Source organism: Anomalospiza imberbis, chromosome 12 (assembly GCF_031753505.1).
Source record: "Anomalospiza imberbis isolate Cuckoo-Finch-1a 21T00152 chromosome 12, ASM3175350v1, whole genome shotgun sequence".
NCBI classification, from domain to species: Eukaryota; Metazoa; Chordata; class Aves; order Passeriformes; family Viduidae; genus Anomalospiza; species Anomalospiza imberbis.
The window spans coordinates 580,539-594,124 of record NC_089692.1 but is presented as its reverse complement, the minus strand read 5'-3'; the positions used below and the strand labels follow the sequence as shown (position 1 = coordinate 594,124).

The window sequence follows — 13,586 nt, the reverse complement described above, 5'->3', positions numbered from 1 at the left end:
CACAGGGAGTGACTGGCTGCTGGTCTGCTTTGAAATCACACTCTGGGAAAAATGAAATTTACCAGCTACGTATACAGCAGGAACGCATAGAGATCAGAGCTCTTGTCATCTACACAAAACATTTTACATGAGCCAGTGCACATTGGCTTTTATTTAAAAATTCCAGGATGGTTTTGGCTGGAAGGGACCTTAAAGCCCCTCCAGTGCCACCCCTGCCATGGGCAGGGACACCTTCCCCTGTCCCAGGTGTTCCCAGCCCCAGTGTCCAGCCTGGCCCTGGGCACTGCCAGGGATCCAGGGGCAGCCCCAGCTGCTCTGGGCACCTGTGCCAGGGCCTGCCCACCCTGCCAGGGAACAATTCTTTTTTCCCTAATATCTGCTCTAAATCTTCTCTCTACCAGCTGTCCTGTCATTCCATGCTCCTGGTGCCTGATTGCCAGCACACACAGATCTACATGACCTGGGGCTGCTCACAGGCATGGAATCAGTTTCATGCTGAGGGAGTCCTTCAGTTTTTAATTCTCCTGTTTCACACATGATGAGTGAGGCCCATGGTGCTGGCAATGAGAGAGGGAACTGTGCTGGTGCTGTGTCCCAGTGCTGCCCGGGAGAAGGGGTTCATTTGAGGAAGCAAAACTCATCCCGCCCAGTGGGATGATCTCCTGGCTGGAAATACACAGGAAGCCCTAAACTGCTGGGGTACAGCTGACAGCTGGTGTTGTCTCATCTCCCAGTTCAGCTGTCCTTTTAAAGGAGGCCTTGCAAATTTTGACGCAGCAGTGTTGCACCTCCCTTAATTCTGCTTAAGGGTAGATTCAGCCTGGTTTCTAGTTACAGTGGAAAAATGCAATAATCCTCGTTTGAGTCTTGGCCAAATTTAGCACATCTAGAATTTTAAATCTCTGTTGTTTTCAGGACTAAAGGTTTTATTTGAAGAACTGGCTTTGCCATATGTGTCATGCAACTGAATGTGCTGCAAAGCAGATCTTGATATCATAACGTTACTCTGGGTAAATAAAATGAGAGGCCCTCTTTTGCACAAGTTTGTCATGAAGCCCAAGCTAAAAACTATTCAAAGATTGGTCTGATAATGCAGAAGAGTTTAAAATCAAAAATTAATAGACAGAATTAAGTTAAACGTGCAAGGTACTGATTCCTGGTGGTTTTTCTTGTTTCACACACAATAAGGAATAGGCTATCAATTTACTTTATTATGTCATTTTCTTGAAATGACTCAAGGAAAAGAACAACATTTTGTTAAAGATGAAAAAAATAAAATTAAATGTTAAATGTGGGAGACTGGTTAGGGCTGAATAGCTTTCTTCAACAATAACTTTTATCCTTCAAAAATCTTTTCTTATTAATATACATCAAATTTCTTGAAAATTGGTAGGCACCAAAGGTTTGCACGGAGCAATCGGCAGGAGGATAAAGATCCGTGGCAGGCTGAACTCCTCCCAGTCTCATCAATGAACAGGAGGAAGGAAACCCTTGTGCACAGAACTCTTCCACATCCCTCACCTCGTGTGTTTTATTAAAAACTCCCGAAGTTCCATTTGTGGTATACCCTAAAGATTAACCAGTGTGACTCGACTGATTATTGGATCTGGAGATCTGCTCCCCACCTGCTTTCCATGGGAGCTGCTCGTTTTCCATGAGCCCATGGAAATTGCAGTGTCCAGGGGAGGTACACACTCCGTGCTGAGCACTGAGGCTAAACCCTGCAGTGGGAGTCCTGGGGCTGCTCAGAACAGCCCCACTGCCAGAGGCAGGAATCTGTCCAGGTTCTGGGGAGCTTTGCAGTGCCTGATCCCATGGGGAGAGGTCCCTGCCCAGCTGGGGACATCACTTGGACACTGCAGGTCCCCCCCTGCCTCCCAGGGCTCCTCCAGCTGTGCCCCACCTCCACCTCTCTGCCCAAAACTCAGGCACTCTCAACTCCAGAACTAATATGATCCAATATTTATTCTGTCATTAAAAAGCTATTCATTTTCTTGTCTGATGATAAAATTATGGTAGAATAAATCCTTCATCTTTTCAGCTAATTCTAATTACAGCTAAAATCTCATTTAGACTGGGAGTTTGCTATATTTACATGATACTTTTGCAAAACATTTCAGAACATAATCATCCATTATTATACTGCAACACTGTGATCTTGGCTGCCTTCTGCCAAGTGTATCCCTGAGAACAATTGCTATTTTAATGCATCATCCAGAAGTTATGGTCTAGACAAATCAGAAAAAATTGTTTAGTCTATTACAATTTGGCATATGGTCATTTAATAGCACACAGGAAATCATCATGAACGCTGGGGATTATTGTTGCTATAAAAATAATGAAAGGAATTTAAAGTTGGCTAGACTTCACTTCCGCCACTGCTCTTGTCATTGAAATTATCTCTGCCGCCTCTTCATTTTTCGCTGTTGGTATCTTGGAGTAGTCATTCAGATCTGTGTGAAGCTGTGTGGAGCACACTGACTTTGCAGAGTGGCTGCTTGCAATATGGTTTCCACGTGGACATGGATATATTATTTTTCAGGTGTTGTGTTCTTGATTGAATTCTTAAATGAACAGCATATTTCCATTAGGAGTATTGATGGGTGTTATTTTCTAACAGTCAAAGAACAGATTTGTCTTATGTTAAAATGGAAACTGGTGAGGTTTGCATTAACAACTACAAGCACACAGCACAGCCACGCTGTCTGTGCAGCTAGAAATGCCCAGCAGGCCTGTTCTCACAATTGTTTAGGGACACATTTTATTTCCATGCAGACATTTTGGTATACACCTCCTCATGCAGGTTGTTTTTCATAGTGTGGACTAGACTTTTAAAATATTTCTCTGTCCTGCATGCATCCAATGATATTCAGGGATTTTACTGCATTTGTGTGCATTGCTAATGGGATCAGACCTTGTGTGGTGGCTCACTAACTCTTGTTCACCCTTTACCCCAGATAACACTGTTATTCAATACCAAAACTGCCAACATTCATCTGCATAGAGTTAAAAGATATTAATGGAATTCATGCTTTTGAGTATAAGTCCATCTTGGTTTAGCCAGAGCAGTCTGAGTCTTCCTCCCTAGGGACAGCTCCGAGCTCTGCTCTGCGCCAGGGACAGCACCCAGGGAGTGGCTGGAGCTGGGCCAGGGCAGGCTCAGGCTGCAGAGCAGGGAAAGGTTCTGCTCCCCCAGAGGGTGCTGGCACTGCCCAGGCTCCCCAGGGAATGGGCACAGCCCCGAGGCTGCCGGAGCTCCAGGAGCCTTTGGACACCAGGGATGGACAGGGGGGATTGTTGGGGGGTCTGGGCAGGGACAGGAGCTGGATCCATGATCCTGGGGGGATTGTTGGGGGGTCTGGGCAGGGACAGGAGCTGGACCAGATGATCCCTGTGGATCCCTTCCCACTCAGGATATTCTATGTTTCTATGAAACTTGGGATCCACTATGCTCAAGGAAGAGGGAAACAGCTTTTCTTACCTATTTGTTAAGAAAATTTGGGATTTCAAAATGATATCTTGTGCAATTCTAAATAATGTAAAAAAAAAAAAAAATCAGGATGTTTGTCGATTAAAGTCAGTCAGCAATTGAGCACCACACAGGCACTGCTCACTCCCTGTTACTCTCCAGGGATGGGACAGAGATTTGGGAGAGTAAAAGTGAGAAGACTCATGGGTTGAGATAAAGACACTCTAATAAGACAGAAAAGCAAGGAAATAGTGATAACAACAGGGAAAGAATTTGAATATGCCAAACAAGTGATGCACACTGCAGTTGCTCACCATTCACAGACTTCTGCCCAGCCAGCTCCTGAGAGACACCTGGCTAGCACCTCCCAGTGTATGTGCTGAGCACAGTGGAATGGTCTGGAATATCCCTCTGAGCAGGCTGGGTCAGTTATCCCAGCTGTGTCCACTCCCAGCTCTTGGTGCCTCCCATGCAGCCTGCTGAAAGCTGAAAAGTCCTTGACTCAGTGTGGAGCACTGCTCAGCACCAGCTCCAGCTTCAGTGTGTTATCAGCACCATTCTCTTCCTAAATCCAAAACACACCACGTAGCAGCTACCAGGAGGAAGGTTAGCTCTATCCCAGCTAGAAGCAGCAGTGCTGCAGTTTGGTCAACTGTTCACTGAGACTGGCTTTGCTGCAGTTGAGGATTAGAACCCATGGGCAGAGATACCCAAATGCCTCAAAGATCGTGACTTACAAAAAAGGCTGCAACCGTTCATGGCAAATCAGTCTGACAAATCTGTGCAGTGCCTGAATCCAAGTGCTGCACACAGAATTGTCAGATGCTCACTGGAGCAGCAGCCCAGCAGCTGCAACAATTGCCGTCCTCACATCTGAATTCCAAAGTCTCAGGATTATGAGGTATTTTTCCCCAAGAGGAAAAGGAATTGCTTTAAAAATTGTTTAGCTGTTTTTCCATGTTTTCTGCTAGAAGTAGAAGGAAACTGTAGGCTTTCAGCAGTTGAGTTAATGTTGAAATGCTTGAAATGTTTTAAGCGATTGTTTGGAAAATAAAGGAAGGAAAAAAGAGATTTGGGATTTTTTTTTTTTTTTTTTTTTTTTTTTTTTTTTGGTAAAAGCTATTGCTTCATTTTTTAATGAAGTTTATTTTAGCTTTAACTTAAGAGCATCTTGTGCACCTTGTCTTTTAGAATACAAGTAGTTTATGAAAATCCAGACTGTAGCTGGTTTGAATTTAAGTAATTTCACAGCCTTCAGTGGAAGCCTGTTGATTTATGCTATTTTAGGTTTTCTGAGGATAGGAGTCAGAGGTTTTACTGCTGGAGTGAACACGATGTGAGTGAGCAGAGCATGAAGTCCAGGTAGGGAGAAGGGGCATGAGGAGGCCAGGGACACGTTATTGCAGCTCCAGCTTTCCTGGCAGCCTCTCTTACCTGGGGTCACTGCCTAAAGAGCCAGCTTGGAACTGCTGCTAGCACGGAGCCCTTTGCCTTTACAACCCAAAACAGAATCAATTGCTGCAAACAGCCTGAGGGACTTGTTTTTAGCCTGAGAGGGACCTGACTCAGCCAGAACCCCCTGCCCTGGGCTGAGCCCAGCGTGGGCAGCAGGGCAGGGGATTCTGCCCCTCTGCCCCTGTGCTCAGGTGAGACCCCACCTGCAGAGCTGCCCCAGCCCTGGGACCAGCACAGCCAGGACCTGGAGCTGCTGCAGAGAGCCCAGAGGATGCATCAGGATGAGCAGAGGGATGGAGCAGCTCTGCTGGCAGGAAAGGCTGGCAGAGCTGGGATTGTTCACCTGGAGAGGAGAAGCTTTGGGCTGAGCTCAGTGTGGCCTTGCAGGGCCTGAAGGAGCTGCAGGAAAGATGGAGAGAGACAATTGCCAAGGGCTGGAGGGACAGGACACAGGGAATGGCTCCCAGTGCCAGAGGGCAGGGCTGGATGGGATATTGGGAATTAGGAATTGTTCCCTGGCAGGGTGGGCAGGCCCTGGCACAGGGTGCCCAGAGCAGCTGTGGCTGCCCCTGGATCCCTGGCAGTGCCCAAGGCCAGGCTGGACACTGGGGCTGGGAGCACCTGGGACAGTGGAAGGTGTCCCTGCCATGGCAGGGGTGGCACTGGATGGGATTTAAGGTCCATTCCAGGCCAAACCGTGCTGAGATTCTGGGATTCTCTGAAGTGATGGACGAGAGAGAACAGTTTTCTTTAGCATGAAGACATGGAGCCTTATTGCTTCATCTCTGTACATGGACATGTAGAGGATAAAACAAAACATAACAAACAATTTTTGCTTTAAATCCTTGTTAGTCAATAAGCATGGATCTGTGATTAACATTTTGTTTCCAGCACTTCACACTTGAATAGCTGATAATAAACTGTGTGTGTATCAGCTTGGCTCTGCCATTCTGGTTAAGCAGCTTTAAAAAGTGTTTACTGGTTTACATAACAGTTATGAGGAGTTGGGGAAGAGTGGGGGGATTTGTTTACTTATCTCTGTAGCTGACATCATTCTGTGATGCTAATGATGAATGACTATCAGTGAGTTTAATTTTCAAATGCACTCCAAGTCTATTAACATAAGAAGTTTATTTACCGATTTTTTTTTTTCACAGCACGTTTAGAAATGCACAGCTGTCCAGGAATATCTTCCTATTCCATGTTTAGAGTATGTAGGTTCTTTATAACATTCCAGGAGCCCAATCCCCTCTAACTACTGCACATGAGTGATCCCTACAGCACAAATCCCAACCTTTTTTTTTTCCCATATGCAAAGCTGGGTGCAAAACAAGTGTCCAAAATAGGTGAAATCTCAGTTTTCATGACATTTAAGCCTTTTGTTGTTTTTACCCCTCAGCAAGATGGAGACATGAAATAGAAACCACAGACCTAATACCCCATACTTCACATACATACATTGTGTCAAAACAGAAGCATTTTCCTGAGCGAAATCATAGGGATTATTTTCCTTTCTATGTGTTCCTTGCTGGTGTGAGTAATCTATAATGTGTCATCATGTAACAATAGGAAAAAGTCAAATGGATACACCAAATCTATTTAATAAATATACTTGGGAAAGCCAGACCATATTTGCATTTTTGTGTGAGAATGTCATTTCACTCATTATGTTGGAGCTAGTTTGGTGCTGTAATTGAGGTGATTTTAGTTTTCAGTATAATAAAATTGAAAGCTGATCTTTTTTGAGGAAATAAACCAAAATATGTCATTCCTTATTCATGAACCCCTGTCAGCCAATGTATTTTTATGTAACTGTAAATGGAATGTGGAAGGAGGACATGACTGCTTAGGATGTGAGAAAGACAACCCCAAATGAGTGGGTTTGGGACTAGTGAGATGTTTGTCTGTGGCTGGAGTTACAGAATGTGCTTAGCTTCAAGCTTTTGCCTATATTCACATTTTCTCTGCTGAAAATACCATTAAGATCTCCTTATTTCACATTTAAAAATCATTATGTTTTACAGTTGATGGTGGTACATATTTATACATTTGCCTGTATAACTATAACATCAAGATTTTTCTCAGTATCTTGCAGAAGAGTAAAGTGAATTCACACCAAAAATTAACCAAACATTTTAGGGACCTTGTAAAATTTGCTGTGTAAAGATTCAAGGAGAATATGTTGGAAACCCCAGAGATAAGTGAAAGTGGCCTTTGTGATGGATTGAGGCCTGCTTAGTTTGGGTTCCACTGTATAATGCAATTTCTCCCTCAAATATTAAATCTGACCTAGTGTTTTAAGAAGTATAAGAAAGTAGGAGATCGGTGTAATTCTGGTTTGACACCCAGGGAAATTAGAAATAAATTGTTAAATCAATTGTTATACTATCGAAAATATCTGAATGCATCACACTGGCAATCAGTGCTGATGGTGCCTTGATCCTCAGAGGTGCTTCCAAGGTTTAAAACCAAACTGGAGTTCCTTGGAGGTCTGCCAGCCCATGCTCCTGCCCAGAAAACAACAGGGATGGTTACGTTCAGCACAAGGATGTGTTGATCATGAAAGGGCTGGTGGAGAAATATTGCATTTCTGATAAGTCTTGGGATCTCCCTTATATCTGGACCTCTGCCTTAGCGGCTTATATCTAAGGCTTATATCTAAGCTCTAAAGAGGGATTAGGTCCAAATTAGGTATTTCTACAATTACCTTGCATCTTGGGCTAAATCTATTTGAAAGGATCATGAGAAAATATGATTCCCTATCTGTCTTTCAACTTCCAGTCACTGAGTGGCCAAACCAGCCAGCCAGGAGATTCTGCAAGGTGGCAGCTGCATGTAGCAAAACACCAAATCTGATCATTACTCAGGATTTCATCAGCATTGATGTATTTATTTTAATCTTCTTATCTTGATATTTACCAGTTTTGCAGTCTTAGTTTTGTTTTGCTAAATAAAAAACCCTACTAGATCCTCAAAGAATTGACAAATTTTTCCATTTTCCCTTCTTCCAGGAACTGAGCTGGGAAGCTGCAGAGCATTAAGGTGATGTGTTTAATGCGTGGTGGCATCCTATGTGCACAAGGGTTGGTCTGAAACTCCCCAGTGGCCCCAGACTTTCTGACTTCCGAGGTGGAAGGGGTAGAATCTCGGATACTCCTGTGCCTACACACTAACCAAAAATGAAGGAGGACCATTGTTTACAGGCCGCTCTGCTCTGCCTGGGGGTGCTGTGCTACAGCCACGGCCTGGCCACGGAGCGCCTCGGCCGCGCCCGGCCCTCGCTGCACGGGCACCACGAGAAGGGCAAGGAGGGACAAGTCCTGCACCGCTCCAAGAGAGGCTGGGTGTGGAACCAGTTCTTTGTTATAGAGGAGTACACGGGACCAGATCCTGTGCTGGTAGGAAGGGTAAGAAAGAATTCCTTTTTCAGCCATTGATTAATATTCTTAATTTTTATTATTTTTGAGGTGGTTTTGTGGTTTTTTTTTTTTTGTTGTTGTTGCCTTTGTGCAGTATAAGCTGCTTCTTCATTTTCTGGAAGCTCAGTTTACATGCTAAGCAAAATACAACCTAATTCAAGACAAATATTTCCATTGACCTCAGCAGTCCTTGAATGAAGGTATGCAGGCTGTTACTCAGCAAAACAGCAAGAACCATACTAACAAATGGAGGAAAAATATGTCTCAAGAATATCATTCTCAGATCTTTAAAAACAGCAATTGAAAATTGAATGTCTAACCCAGCAACTCAGTAAAATAGGTATCTTTTTATCCTCTCATTTTCAAATTATCAGTACAATTAAATATATTGAGGGCTATGTATAGAGGAAGGTAAATATCTGTGTGCATGTGTGTATGTGCACATATCCTGGACTGATTTTTTTATTCTGCTACTGTCTAACACTAGTAAAATATTAACAGGTAATCAAACCAGTATATTTGCCAGTTTCTAAATGGGCAGTAGAATGGTGTTAACTTAACCCCAGCACAAAAGGAGTGGAGAAACAGGATCAATGTCAGCAAATACCATGCTGGATATTCTGGTTTAAAATGGTGCAATTTGTAGCTGTCAATATAAAATCAATAGATCTGTAATTTGGCTCAATGTTTCCCTCATTCATCAAACTGAAATGTGCACTGGTTTTGGAATGAAGAATGTTTAGTAAGCATTTGTTGCCTCTTTTATATTAGAGAGGGTGTAATTAAAAATTAGTTGGCAATCACAGAATCACACAGAATCCCAAGATCATTAAGGCTGGAAAAGCCCTCCCAGCCCATGGAGTCCCAGCTGTGCCCGATGCCCACCCTGTCCCCAGCCCAGGGCACTGAGTGCCACCTCCAGCCCTTCCTGGGACACCTCCAAGGATGGGCACTCTAAACCTCCCTGGGCAGCCCCTGCCAAGGTCTGAGCACCCTTTCCATGGGGAAATTCCTCCTGGTGTCCACCCTGAGCCTGCCCTGGCCCAGCCTGAGGCCGTTCCCTCTCCTCCTGTCCCTGTCCCCTGGGAGCACAGCCCGACCCCCCGGCTGTCCCCTCCTGTCAGGAGTTGTGCAGAGCCACAAGGGCTCCCCTGAGCCTCCCTTTCCCCAGGCTGAGCCCCTTTCCAGCTCCCTCAGCTGCTCCTGGGGCTCCAGCCCCTTCCCCAGCTTTGTTCCCTTCCCTGGACATGATCCATCCCGCCCATGTCCTTCCTGAATGGGGAGGCCCAGAACTGGACACAGCCCCGAGGTGTGGCCTCAGCAGTGCCCCCAGTACAGGGGACAGTCACTGTCCTGGTTCTGCTGTCCACATTGTACTTGCTACAAGCCAGGGTGCCCTTGGCCTTCTTGCACACCTGGGCACAGCTGGGCTCATTCATTTATCACCTAACTCATCCCATTTGTCATTTAACAGCTTTTTACATGCAACCCAGTAGAAGATGGTTCACTGAAGTGTACAAAATCTTTGTAAAAATTACTCCTCCCACCATCTTCATGTGAATAAAGAACCTGCTATAAGCATCTTCTTGTGTATTCTCTTCCTTAAATCTGAAATTTTGGGTTTAGCAGAGTCCTGCATGTGGCAGGAGGCATGTCTGGGCTGGCACTGCCCTGGATGCAGGGTACCTGTGGTCACAGCATGTCCCTGAGTGTGGATTATTGCCTGATGGAAGCCACAATTGTTGAAAACTGTGAAATGATAGCAATTTCCTGCACTTCTTTGTTTTACAAGCACATCCAGGAAATGTGTTTCCCCTTGTTAAGGTGTGTCTGTTTCTCCTTTTGTAGCTTCATTCAGATATTGATTCTGGAGATGGAAACATTAAATACATTCTCTCAGGTGAAGGAGCAGGAATCATTTTTGTTATTGATGACAAATCAGGGAACATTCATGCAACCAAGACACTGGATCGGGAGGAGAGAGCTCAGTACACCCTGACAGCTCAGGCTGTGGACAGGAACACAAACAGACCTTTGGAACCCCCTTCTGAATTCATTGTCAAAGTTCAAGATATAAATGACAACCCGCCCGAGTTTCTCCATGAAAACTACCATGCCAATGTGCCCGAGAGATCAAATGTAGGTGAGTGCTCAGAAGGGCACTGCCCTTGTGGAAGGTGCTGCACTGTCAGGACATCTTAGCTGTATTTCATTTTTATTGTCAAGGATTTGGGGAAGAAAAATTTACTTTCTTGTTCAGCCATCATTCACTTGATGTATTTAATTTGCTGCCAAATCAAACTCTGCACAGCTCCTAACTGGGAGACCTTCCTAGAATAGAACTATGTTTCCTCCTAGGAAGGAGCATAAGAGTCCCCTGGAATTTATGGACTGTGAATCCTCTGGGGTAAACACAAAGATTATTCCTTTGGCAGAGCTGTGTAATAAAGCTGGGAAGTTACTGCCTCACCATCTATTCCATTTTCATCTCCTATTTGAGCTTCTGTCTGTCTCAGAGATTTCTACAAGAATGATTTTTCCAAAACTTACTGAGAAAAATGTAAAGGAAAACTCTATTGTTTGGCTGTCTAATGACAAAAGCAATATAAGGCTTAAACTACTGAGATGAAAAACCACAACGGTGCAGGGTGACTGCTGACTTTTATAACTTCACTGGTTAGAACATTAATCCACATCACAGCTGGTGACAGATGTTTTTGGATCATATGAGTATATTTTGTCATATAGAAATTGTCAAATAATTTTGATTTTCATTTACCAAACATGGAAATAAGAAATTTTAGGAACAGCTCTGCTGTGTGACTGAAAGCATCTCTGCATGGTCCTTCCAGATGTGTTTGCCTCTGACTCTCCCTCCTGTGTTTGCTCTCCATTTTTAGGTACATCAGTTATTCAGGTAACAGCTTCAGATGCTGATGACCCTACCTATGGGAACAGTGCCAAACTGGTTTACAGTATCCTTGAAGGTCAACCCTACTTCTCGGTGGAGGCTCAAACAGGTATTGTTAAACAGTTTCTCTGAGTGGCACCTGGTGACCATCGAGGTGAACTGACCATCGAGGTGAACTGAACGTACTGATGGGACGCAGCTGCTGCTGCGTCTGAGCAAAGCTTCCTGCTCTGCTGCAGCTTGCTCTCCTGGCATTTGCTGGAGCTTCTACACTAGAAAGCTGGTGTTGTTTCTGCGTGTTCTGTATGCTGTGATGATTGAAAGGCTGTTTCTGTGCTCAGCTGTAATTCTCCAGGCCTGTCCTCTGTGTGGAATATTAGGGCTGCTTTCCTCACAGCAATGCTCGGGGAAAGCAGAACCTCCACCATCACTGCAAATATTGCTGTGCTTAGTGCACTCCAAATGCAGCAGCCAGGTTTGCGTTAAATCTGTGTATGCCACCTTCCTTTGTGCCTGCAGGAATCATCCGAACTGCCCTTCCCAACATGGACAGAGAAGCCAAGGAGGAGTACCACGTGGTGATACAGGCCAAGGACATGGGAGGACACATGGGAGGCCTCTCAGGGACAACCAAAGTGACAATTACGCTTACAGATGTCAATGACAACCCACCAAAGTTCCCACAGAGTGAGTACCAACAAAATCCTTCTCCCATTTCCTGCCAGGACCCATGTTTGTGAGGTATCAGACACACCCAAGGCTTGAAGAGGCAATAACTGATGGATTATTGTACCACACGTGAATGAAGCAGTATTACTTACTCATTTTTTGCTGGTAACATATGGAACTTTAGTGTCTGGATTATTTGCTTTGTGTTGCAAAGTGAGACTTTTTTAGGGCCAGAATTAAATTGCAAAGATTTCTGACCCTACACTTCATTTTTGAAGCTACTGGGCCATGCTGTATAGCTTACATGAGCAGAGAGACAGACTTATATATTCCTCACTCATATTTACCATCACAAAACAAACTAAATTTAGCACAATTACATTTTTTAATTGTTGAAGTGTATTAATGGAGCTCAAATACAGTAATTTTTTTAATACCTGAGCAATTTACTTTTCACATATAAAATTAATCAGGGCTGACATTACCAGACCCAGCCTTCACAGCTGGGTGGAAGTACATTAGTGGGCCCACACATCTGTTCTGCAGCTCATCTCTGCGTGGCTTTGGGGTTTTTTGAGTGCAGTGCAGACTCACTCAAAGCCGTCTCAGCCTATCGTGTTTCTCCTCTGAGCAGCACTTCTGACCCTGACATGTCCTGGCCATGGCTATCCCTCTAACAGCTCTAACAGCGCTTCTTCCAGTGCTGCAGCTCCCTGGCTTCTCATGCAAGAGCTGAATGCAAAAATCTGTGTCAGCATTATTTACCCCTCAAAAAGAAAAGGATTAAATCATAAAAAATCAGGTTTTATGCAGCCTTTTCCCTCCACCTGGGACACCAGTATACAATATTTTGTTAACGCAATCAAATTATGGATTTTTCTATGAATTCAAGCCCCTTCACTGAGTGTTTTGCAAGAACATGTTAAATTATCAGAAATGCCCCAAAGCAGTTCCTCTACCTAATCATTAACCCCCAGGTTAAATCTGATTTGGGAATGCTTTGTAACTCAAAACCAGGGTTTAGCTGTCTGTATAAACAGCCAAATTACTGATATTTTCATTTTTATTTTCCTTTTTTTTTTTTTTTGGTTTTTTTTTTTTTTTTGTTTTTAATGTTCATTGCTCAAGCTGTTAATGAGGTATATGCTTAAATTTTGGGTTCTTTGTGACTGGAGTTAATGACCTATTTCAATGACATGTGGCAATTGTTTTTATGGGTAATGAGCCAAGTCCCTGCCTGGTGTAAGTCTCCTAATGTTCCTAGAGTGCCCATGGAGCAAAAAAGAGCAATTACAAAGGGGAATAAATTAGATTATTTTATTTTATCATCCCTTTTTTTTTCATCCCCAGTTTATTACTGCTGATGATGTGGCAGAAAATGCTGACATAGATTTATATATTTGGGATCAGGTTATGTTATCTGAACTCTGGAGGGGGTTGGCAAAGTTGGCAAAGTTCACTACTGGAATCAGTAGTGCCTAAAGGACAACTGTTGGAAAGAGATTTATCCAGGAACAGTGTTGCTCTCCTCTGGTGTCCCTGAATACCCAGGGAAACACCTGTTGGATATTTGAGGATGGTTTTCCTACTGGAGCTTGCTGTGGGAAAGCCATTTTTTGTTTGGCATGAAATCACATACAAATTGGTACATACTCTCTGTGAT

At 43.9% G+C, this 13,586-nt stretch overlaps 1 protein-coding gene across 2 annotated transcripts in view; it reads left to right on the top strand.

Moving 5' to 3' along the window:
* The window catches only part of CDH11 (cadherin 11), an 82,396-nt gene that overhangs the window by 53,265 nt on the left and 15,545 nt on the right, over positions 1-13,586 (top strand). For both annotated transcript variants that reach the window (XM_068202436.1, XM_068202437.1), the window contains exons 3-6: positions 7,936-8,331; positions 10,192-10,486; positions 11,244-11,363; positions 11,774-11,941. In XM_068202436.1, the coding sequence (XP_068058537.1) occupies positions 8,104-8,331; positions 10,192-10,486; positions 11,244-11,363; positions 11,774-11,941 (811 nt within the window). In that variant the 5' untranslated portion in view covers positions 7,936-8,103. The remainder of the gene's footprint in view (positions 1-7,935; positions 8,332-10,191; positions 10,487-11,243; positions 11,364-11,773; positions 11,942-13,586) is intronic.